The sequence below is a fragment of the Coccinella septempunctata genome, chromosome 1 (assembly GCF_907165205.1).
Source record: "Coccinella septempunctata chromosome 1, icCocSept1.1, whole genome shotgun sequence".
NCBI lineage: Eukaryota > Metazoa > Arthropoda > Insecta > Coleoptera > Coccinellidae > Coccinella > Coccinella septempunctata.
The window spans coordinates 57221596-57231984 of record NC_058189.1 but is presented as its reverse complement, the minus strand read 5'-3'; the positions used below and the strand labels follow the sequence as shown (position 1 = coordinate 57231984).

Sequence of the window (10389 nt, the reverse complement as noted above, 5' to 3'; positions counted from 1 at the left end):
TTATTGGTGATCAGTGTAGCAGACGAAGTTTTCCAACATTTCCATAGCAACGGTCGTACAAACACTGATACGTTCGGTCACAAAACCTATTCGCAAGAAAATAGTAAACAGGGATCAGGGGAAGTAATGAGGTTCAAAGTATCACAAGCTGAAAATCCGTCTCACACAGCCCCCGTGACCTGTGTCGGCTGGAGCAGCACGGAAGAAGTATACTCAGCCGGAGATGACGGTATCCTTCTATCATGGTCCGTATCCAATAACACATCATCCAAAGTCGCCCAATTCAACAAGGATTTATACCCCACCGATATGCAGTTCCTTCCAAGGGCAACCGGTACCTTAGGAAAACATGGAGACATCATCTTGATAACGGCCGCAGATGGGAAGTTTCATATTTTGAACAGGAACGGAAGGATAGAACGTTCTATCGAAGCTCACAAGGGTGCTATCTTAGTCGGACAATGGAGCAACGACGGTTCAGGCTTGTTGACAGGTGGGGAGGATGGTATCATAAAAATTTGGTCTAGGAGTGGTATGTTGAGGTCCACGATGGTATCTAGCGATAATTCGATATATGCGGCATGCTGGTCGCCAGACAGCCAGAGCATAGCCTACACCCAAGGAAAGTGCGTAGTTATTAAGCAGCTAGCCCCCAATACGAAACCTTTGAAGTGGAAGGCGCACGAAGGGATAGTTTTGTGTCTAGCCTGGAGCAGTGCATCCGAGCTCATAGTGTCAGGAGGCGAGGACTGTAGATACCGAGTGTGGGACAGCAGTGGGAGACAAATGTTCTCGAGTGTTTTACACGACAACCACATAGTATCGCTAGCATGGTCACCAGCCGGTGATTTATTCGCTGTAGGATCATACAACACCCTCAGACTGTGCGACTATTCGGGGTGGTCTAGATCATTGGAAAAACCGAATACTGGCTGCATTTACAACATGTCATGGTCTGCTGATGGTACCCAGTTGGCTGCTGCTTGTGCCAACGGACACGTTCTATTTGCACATGTTATTGAAAGACACGTTCATTACTCTAATTTCACAGCGTCTCTTACTGAGAGAAAAACAGTAACCGTACATGACGTTCAAGAAGAATCGTTTGAAGTGTTGGATATCCCAGATAGAGTAATACAAATGGCCATGAAATACTCGTATTTAGTCCTGACAACACCGACACAATGCTACATCTATAACACTTCAAACTGGAACACTCCAGTCATTTTTGATTTAAAGGAAGGTTCAGTGATTCTTTTACTTCTAGCTGAAAAACACATGCTTTTGGTGGAAAAACACAACATCAACCTGTACAACTATCAAGGAAGACTGATTGCAACACCCAGATGGCCTAACATGAGGCTTGAAACGTTAAAAAACTCACACATATCACTGTCTTCAGACACACTAGTAGTCAGAGATTCTGTAGATGCTAAAATAATATATATCATCGATCTACTTAGCAATCGAAGTGCTGGGGGAGATAACACGCAAAGAATTGAACATGTCATGAATATTTCCCAGATATCTTTGGACCAATGGGGTCCACCTGCCAACAGAAATATGGCTGTTTTAGACAGAGCCAAAGATCTTCACATAGTATCGATAAAATCCACTACCAAAACATTCTCGAAGTTGGGCAGGAAAATCGAATCGTTTCAATGGAACTCGGAGGAAAATTTGATAGCAGCTATTCAAGATACACAGCTGATCGTATGGTACTGCCCTCAAGCTTCTTATGATACCGCACTCTTGAAATTATGTTCATTTTATTATGACTCCCCGGAACTTGGTAGAAGTCCAAGAATAAACGATTTTGTGGGTAACTCTGTTTCTGTAAGGAAGGCAGATGGTTCTCTGATCAACGTGTTCATTTCGCCACTTCCATCCATTTTACTTAAGTACATACAGGAGAATAAGTGGCAAGAAGCATTGAATCTGTGTCGATCAATGAACAACACTACCCTCTGGGCTTGTTTGGCTGTTCTATCAACCCAAAGCAGCCAATCAAACGAAACAATCAATATCGCAGAAGAAGCATACGCAAACATTAATCACTATGAAAAAGTATACTACATCAAATATATGAAAAATATACCGAATACTGTCCAACAAAAAGCTGCTTTGGCTCTTCTTGGGGGGAAACATCAAGACGCTGAATCCATGCTTTTACACAACGGAATGGTTTTTCAGGCTATTTGGACAAACATCCAGTTATACAAATGGACGAGAGCTTTAGAACTAGCCATAAAACATAAAACACATCTAGATACCGTTTTATATTTAAGGAAACAATACCTGGATACCCTTGGTAAACCAGAAAATAATAATCAGTTTATGAGTATTCAAGAGAATGTCAAATATGACGAGGAGAAGGTGAAGGAGAAACTTGGTTTTGAAATGAAGAAAATGAATAGTTCACTTTAAAATTGGAATGGTTTAGCTACAACTAGATTTTTAACATCCATAAAAAAATATCCAAAATGCAACACAGATCGACCAAGTTCTCCGCTCTCACTATTTGGTGTTTTTGATTGTAACATGTTGAATTGTTCATTAATAAAATATTTAATTCCAATATATTCTTTTAACAATTTGGGAAATTTGTATATAACAATTTAGAGTTATCCAATGCTCCAGGACTTTATTCTTCCTCATATTTTAAACCTGAAACGATTAAACAATGGCAAGATGGAAAATCAAGAACTTGATCTCAAAAACAGTGCATTTATTTGGATTTTGTCACAATAAGATTTAACTTGACATCGTTGACAAAGATGGAGTGAAAGCTCTTTTATGACAAATTTGGTTCATTCTTGTATATATAGCAGGATAATATCAAATTTTCCAAGCTTGTCTTTCATGCAAATTTCTTCAACATCGTAGTAACAATTTAGATGTATCATGAAGTAATAAAATTTTTAGATTGCATATACTTTGACATAATCAACTTCCAGAGCGCTTTCATTAGACCAAGTGCTGTACCACTCCGATTTCTTCCTATAAAATTTTTTTTGTCTTTTTGGATCATCATTAGACCAAGGTTTCATATCTTGGTCAGGAAAATTATATCCACCAACTCCAACTCCTACTGCAATGTACATCTGGAAAAAATCCCAGAAGGATCAGAATTGATTGGAGTACAAATCTTGAATTATTTTTTAAAATTATTTCTGAATCAATGAACAAAAAGCTCACAGTACATATTTATAATTTCCAAATGAAAATTCATTCAGGCCAAAAAGATAATCGGAATGAAATAAGACAAGTAAAAGAAAAACTTTAAATTACCTCTTTGTCAAATGGTGCTATTTCTGAGTTTGAATTCCTCCATCTTTCACAGCCTTCCAAGTTGAGTTGAGAATCCAAAGATGCAAAGCCTCCTTGTGGAGGATAAATGTGGCCATAAATGTTGTCGTTTACACTCAGGGTTATTTTTTCTGCAAAAAACTCATCAAAATTCCAATTTTGATATGACTATATCAAATTTGTCTATTTGGTAGTCAATTCATAGTGCATCTATACTGGACAACAATTGATAAGTAGAATTTCTTGCGCTAACACAGTAACTCAATAAATAAGTAGCATTAAATTATTATGAAATAATTTGAAAATAATCAAAAATACTGACCATTTGACCACTCAACTGCAAATCTGTGGAATCCATTAGACCAACTGCTGGTTCTCCTGAAGGTTTTCATGCCGTAACTTCTACCACTGTTAGATTCCCCTAGAATGCATCCCCCATAAACTACTTTAGAGAATTCAGAATTTCCGGGCAGAAAGGCTATTCGAATTTGGCCTGATTGGTAATTTCCCCCATATTCTTCCCTCTTTGGATTCAAATATAACTCTGAAATGAAAATCCTTACATTTATTGAAAATGAATAATTTTTTTTAGTTCAGGTTGATTTCAAAAGTTTGAGTTACTATATTCACCTGGATATATCCAGTCACCTTTAGGTAATTTTGCTTTCACCTCTATTTTTCCATACTGAAAACTGAAGGAATCTTTTGTAGTTATCAATGCTGAAGCAACTGGTGGTCTAATAATGTAGGAAGCTGCTTCTTGGGAACACTCGGTTGTGCCAAGTTTACCAGTGCAACTATAATAAAATTTATAGCTTAGGTTTGATAAGAAATGAATATGGTATCGTTCCTATTACCTTGGCCCCAAGTTATATGGTTCAGGTGAAGTCTCGAAGTTGTGTCCAAATAATGAACTGGATAAAACAGGTTTGATTGATAAATGGCCATCAGCAACTCTCAACACTTCTGGTCTACTTGTGTAAACCACAAATTCAAAATCCTGCAAAAATTTAAAGAATTAGATTCCATAAATTAACCAAATGATTCATCAGATTACCCCTGATTTTCAAAAATTTGGGCTCAATTCAGCATCGTGATAAAAATTTTTCATATTCATATTGTTCCAGGAATTGCCATAAGTAGAAAGTTGAAATAATAAATTGTGAAAACTCAATTATTTTTCCGAAAAGATACATTTTATTTATAAAGACCTACTGGTTCTCCAGCAAATTTGATCTCAGGATTCCATTTTGCATAATCCATATTATTGAAATCCTCAGAAAATATAAGTTGTCCCTTGCAGCTTCGAATTCCACTATTGAAACTTGTTATAGATATATCGCAATCTTTGATTTTTTCTGTTGTTGGGGGTGGTCTAGTGGTGGGAGGTTGTCTGGTGATAGGAGGCTGTCCAGTAGTTGATTGAGTAGGTTTGCGAGTTGGAATACTGGGACCTTCGATAATATCTAAACAGAGATATAGCATTATTCCTAGTTTCCGTCTTGTGTATGCCAAATATTCATATGAAATCATATACCTTTCTCGGTCACTGTAAAGCTTTTATCGTCATTGGTGTACCCCAACTTATTTCTACCATCGAAGTAGTCCACGTAAGTCCAATAATACAAAGTATCCCCCATATTCAAGACTGTATAAGGATCATAGAAGGTCCATCTTCCATTTTTGGCTTTCGTTATATCTCTCGAGAATGTTCCACCTTCACGTCCATTCATTTCTTCGTTGAGTTTGGCATGAAATGCGAATAATTTGATACCTTCCACATCTAAGAAATAAATAATGAATAATGAACAAAAAGCATTTATTGAAATAGTTCCAGCAGATACATACCTTAATAATACACAGCAAATTTGCCATATCATAGTTGGTGCTTTTGGTTTTGCTCATTATTTAATAACAAATAAATAGCAAAATATCAAGGAGATATATTTATGAGGTCTTCTTCCAAAATAAAAATTTGGAGGTTAGGAAATTTTAAAATTCAAAATAAACAAATTGGTCTTCTATGACTGATACACTTAGGATACAAGGGGTTTTGAAAAAGAACTGAGAATAACATCAGAGTACAAAATAAATAATTAGTTAAGTTTTATTCTTCGGCTAAGCAAATATCCTATGTATACAAAATTAAAAATTTCACAGAAGAAACAAAAATCATTTATCCAAAATTGAAACATATGAATTCAAAACTTCAAAATTCAGGATTAAAATGTTTCTTGAATTTTTTAGCATATAATCCAATGATTGATTCTTGATTCATACATTTTCACTACCTACTTTTGTTGTTATATTTAATAATATACTAATCATTTTTATTTTGTTTGAAGTCAAAATATTCCTCACCTGGAATAGATACTCTGAATCCTCTAGGTCTCAAAACTTCAAATTTAGCTTCAGGAACGTCGAATGCAAAACAAGAAACAATAAACACACACGTTATCAAAATTGGTGAACATTTCAAAAACATTGTTAGACAACTTGCGTTCACAAGATCGAAGCAACTACTGAATGAACAATAAAATATTTTTCAAGTTTAGTTCATCGTCAGCTGATGATAGTGGTAAAACTGGAATTCCCACTAGTGAATCTCGCTAATAAAGAATTATAAATCCAATATAATGCTATTATAAGACCGGTTTTCACGCCAAAATACAAATAATATACCTATTTTTGGATGGGGTTATAGGACTGATAAGAGAGTTCAGGTTCATTGGCTCTTCAATATATTACACAAAGAATAAAATCTCAGGTTCAACTAGCACAAAGAAAGTCGAAAAAATCTTCTGATAAATCTTCTTGCTAATTTCTTATTCATATAATTAATAGGACATGTAAAAAGAAAAGCCTCATATTAAAGTGATAACAAAATAAATATTTTCAGGTACCTACCTACTCAAAACCAGAGACCCCTTTCCCCTTTCCCTTTCCCTTTCTCTATGCTCAAAACCCTGTTCAGGTAGTATCACAGTATGCAGTAAAAATACTATTAATTCCAAAGGAGGGGCCCCCCTTCAAAACAAAATCAGCTAGACTGTAGGATCGATTTTCTGAATTTATATTTTTTCTACCCGAAAAATTTTTGTGACATATATTTCGAACCTAATGATTTTCACTATCGTCTTTATTCTCATTTCATTTAGAGTATGAGTATTTTGTTATTTTTTTTAAAAGCATTTTTTTAAGTTTCTGATAATCACTAAATAGAAATAAAAATAAAGACCATACCTGAGTTGTTGGGTGGGGTTGCGGCCAAGGGGTTGGAGAAAAAGGCTCAATTGTATTACAGAAAATGAGGGTGATTAAAAATCAATTGAAGCCATTGAAGGGTCTTAGTGTTATCATTTTGATTTATTGGTTGAAGAAATATCAGTTTTATTCCAGAAGTTCTGCGTTCTGCCTATTCCTCTACATAGAAATAGCATTTGAATAATGTAAAAACAGAAATTTTCAGTGATAGTATATTTTTACCGATTATAAAATTACGAATATATTCATCGCCAAAGCTTCAAATTTTTGAAACTATTTTTATATGTGTACCCTAATTTTAAGAAATTACTCGAAATGAAAGATTGACCAAGAAATACCTATAATAACCCAACCTCAATATTTTTCTCAAAATTATTATAAGACAATAATAACAAATGTAAATCACATTTGTATACGCATAGTCACTGTTTTACGATCTGAAAATAAATAAATAATTATTTGCGATCATAGTCCCTCATTTTAGACGCTGGGAATTATCAATGATGATTTTAGAATTTTTTCCAGACAGATGGCCAATCCCCACTCAAATCCCATGTTCATCTATATTGCCTCGGTATTATTTTCCCAGTGAAAAGGGTGGATGAGCCATTATTCAAGAAATAAATCAATTTCATATTTTTGAATATCTTATCTTTAATAAAATAAATTCAGTGCTAGTTTGAATATTTTATATTGCTAGTGTCTATTCCGATTTTACGTCTACTTGATAGAAAAAAGGTAAATTCATTTTTTCCCGTCAGCATCTGTGAGTATAACAATATTTGATCTGAAAATAATCATATGTACTCCTCAAGATCAAGGAATTATATATATAACATATCAATATTAAATTAGGAATTTCCAAAGAATTTAATAAACGTCATAACAACAATAAATTGAATGTGTTAGTATCGAAAACTACAGAGTGTTGAAAAAATTGTGGTCATGTATGCTAGAGTTGATTTTCCAACAAAAAACAACAAATATCAACATTTCCAAATTATTACTTGTACTTGGAAAATTAATACATACTCAAATAGAATGTGATTTGTATTTCTCTGATAAATAATCTGACGCGGAGGGTATCAAGTATTTAAAAAACAAACTTATTAACGTATGGAAGGTGTCATCTTTTAACCCTAAAATTCCGATTTGATAACTACAAATCTCTATTCCCCCCACAATTCCTTGCAGGTTTTAAGATATGGCTGAAAAAAGACCCATTAGCAGGCTGGCCCTGAAGAATATATCCACAAACATACCTTTGAAGAAAGTTAAAGAAGATGCGATCAAAAACGATGTACCTCCGGTCTCTGCAACAAAACCACCGGCAATAGCACAAAAAACCACTCTGGCCCATAAGATTAATGAAAGATTAACAAGGGGTAGGTAAATAAATAGAAATCTGATATCAATTATTTTTTGAACTTTATACCTACTTACTACGTAGGGAAGTATATTTATTTACATCCAGTACATGTCAAAGCATGCGAAATTTTCATGGAGGGGGTTAAAGTATTTGCAGCGTTTAAATTTCGAAGAGCTTTATGATTGGGGTAGAAAAATCCCCATCCTCCCTTTTTAGTATAAATCAAGTAACTTACAGTTGGACTCAATTAACATTATTTTTACAGATGATGAAGCAATTCTTTTAGAAGAACAGCTGTATAAGGAAGGTTACCAGAGGGTAAGCCATAGCAGCACTTTTGAGAAGAAAAACATTGTGCAATGTTGTACAAAAAACTGCTTTTTCGATGAGAATTATCGTTCGATAAAAGCAGTTCATCATTTAGGCTTTGCCAGAACTTTTTCCATTATAGATAATAATACCTAATTTTGGAGGAAAATATTACATACCTACTATATTTTCTACAAACTGCTATTTACTCTTCACAGGGCCACTTTGTGCAATGTGGTTCTTTCAGAACGTATGCAAGGGTCATTAGTTATCATTGTTCTCAATTATCAACCTTTTTCATTCGGGTCATTCGGTTGATAGAAATTGTTTTGTTTTCAGGATTATATAAGGTTTCTGCTACATGATGAAAAAAGATTTGTTTTGGACAGGAACTTTCTACAGACTACTGTTTTTACAACGACATCAAGATATAGTGTTGTTAACCTTCTGCTAAAGATGCAGGTGAATATTTTGATTGAATATCCGTTGAAAAATAATAATATATAATCTTCCTTCATCGAAATTTTTGATTTTTAAGAAATTTCATGCCTAAAAAATTTCGCCCGAGCAGGGACTTGAACCCTGGACCCTTGGATTAAAAGTCCAATGCTCTACCGACTGAGCTACCCGGGCTTCTGAAGAAGGTTATATTAAGATTTTAATTCAATACAATGGTCGTTACTCCACTAAAAAAATAATTATTGAATTATAATATAGATATTATAAGAATCATTACGCATACATAATTTTCATAACATTGTGATTGTATCGGATTTCAAGAATTCACAGAAGTTAGACAGGTTGAAATATATGAAAACTAATAAATTATATGTTTATTTTTTGTGTTATTTACAAAAATAACAATCTTTTCAGCAATATTTCCGAACCCCAGACAACGAATATTACATGGCTGTGAAACTTATGGATTTATCCTCAAAAATCTGTACAGAACCTGAACCCAGGGAAGGCATTTTACTGGCTATTACGTCCTTCTGGATAGTTCACAAATTTTTGGATAGTAATATTTTTATATCTCTCAAATCAATATTGAAGGTATTTACGATAACTATAGTTGAATTCCCACAAATAATAAAAATTATTTATTCGTTCACCCAGTCACCTCTAATTTCTTTAAATATATAAGTAGGTATACCGAAATCTATTCGACATTTTTCAGTTTTTGAGGTTGATACCTGGGATGCATCATAGGTATAGAATGGAAGATGTTCTCAAGATGGAAAGAAGAGTCCTAACCTTTACGAAATTCACAGTTCAACTTCCTGATCCATCAATTTTCATCGAACATTTTTTAAGGAAACTGAAATTAATCCCAAACAAAGTGCGTATTACATGAATTACATTGCACCTTCTCCAATTCATAAAATATAATGGAGAACAGTTACTCCAGTATCAACGTTTCTACAAGTTGCCTTTTATTTTTAATCATGAACCTTTTGAATTGAAAATCGAAATTTTATACCTTATCTTTGGTTTGCAGCATGTGTATCATGGTACCTACTTCGTCTGCGATTGTTTGTCTACGTTTCCGAAATTTTCATATCTAGAGACTTCTCTTGTTGCAGCCATTGCTTTATATACAACCCTCGTAGTTTTGGAGGAAAACACATCCCGATTCGTGCAAATGACACAAAATGTTTTTCATGAAGAATTACTCAAGAAATATTGTGAAGATGCCATTTCGAAAATATATTACATCAGTAAAATGGTGCAATGCCAGGAGCCATTCGTTAAATACTCAGCTACGGAGAAGCTTGGAATTTCAATGCGTTTCGAAAAATATATCAGGAAGATGGATTCACAGAATATTGGTTTCAATCGGAAATAGTGTTCAAGAAGTTCGCGAAATTTTCTGTTTTTATACGTTCACGAGTTAATCTATCTTTTGAGTCTCACATGTAAATAATAAAGAAGAAAAATGATTTGAAGTTTTTATTCAACTGTGTATCACCAAAGTTTAACAATAGCAACAAAGAGTTGTTACTCCGCCTGTATCAACTTAATTTATATCTGTATCAACTTAATATTTTTCGACAGCCCCCTGTATAAACGATAATTCTTTCTATGGAAGACATCAACCATCAACCCTCCAGATGTTGGCAACCCTGATATGCATAGAA

The 10389-nt window shown here is 34.2% G+C and overlaps 3 protein-coding genes and 1 non-coding gene across 7 annotated transcripts; 2 read left to right on the top strand and 2 right to left on the bottom strand.

Moving 5' to 3' along the window:
• On the top strand, positions 1–2568 carry LOC123322703 (intraflagellar transport protein 80 homolog). The gene has a single exon (XM_044910689.1). The coding sequence runs from the start codon at positions 127–129 to the stop codon at positions 2425–2427; it is 2301 nt and encodes a 766-aa protein (XP_044766624.1). The 5' UTR covers positions 1–126; the 3' UTR covers positions 2428–2568.
• Positions 2569–2713: 145 nt separating this feature from the next.
• LOC123322704 (beta-1,3-glucan-binding protein-like) lies at positions 2714–5927 on the bottom strand. Of its 2 annotated transcripts, none has more exons than XM_044910690.1 (8): positions 5671–5927; positions 4847–5092; positions 4525–4775; positions 4167–4309; positions 3940–4106; positions 3632–3853; positions 3292–3440; positions 2714–3104 (listed from the first exon to the last, which is right to left on the bottom strand). In XM_044910690.1, exons 1-8 carry the CDS (start codon positions 5792–5794, stop codon positions 2922–2924), a joined length of 1485 nt encoding a protein of 494 aa, XP_044766625.1. In that variant the 5' UTR covers positions 5795–5927; the 3' UTR covers positions 2714–2921. The 2 variants fall into 2 exon arrangements, with proteins under 2 accessions (XP_044766625.1, XP_044766626.1); XM_044910691.1 differs by lacking the exon at positions 5671–5927 and adding an exon at positions 5158–5228.
• Positions 5928–7101: 1174 nt separating this feature from the next.
• On the top strand, positions 7102–10191 carry LOC123322706. Of its 3 annotated transcripts, none has more exons than XM_044910694.1 (7): positions 7102–7339; positions 7768–7958; positions 8208–8260; positions 8591–8713; positions 9125–9304; positions 9429–9590; positions 9750–10191. In XM_044910694.1, the coding sequence occupies exons 2-7, from the start codon at positions 7778–7780 to the stop codon at positions 10095–10097; spliced, it is 1047 nt and encodes a 348-aa protein (XP_044766629.1). In that variant the 5' UTR covers positions 7102–7339; positions 7768–7777; the 3' UTR covers positions 10098–10191. The 3 variants fall into 3 exon arrangements, with proteins under 3 accessions (XP_044766629.1, XP_044766628.1, XP_044766630.1); XM_044910693.1 differs by having other exon boundaries at positions 7103–7311; XM_044910695.1 differs by having other exon boundaries at positions 7103–7311; positions 9835–9869.
• On the bottom strand, positions 8812–8884 carry Trnak-uuu. Its single transcript has one exon. It is a non-coding gene; the product is annotated as a tRNA-Lys (tRNA).
• Positions 10192–10389: the final 198 nt, after the last annotated feature.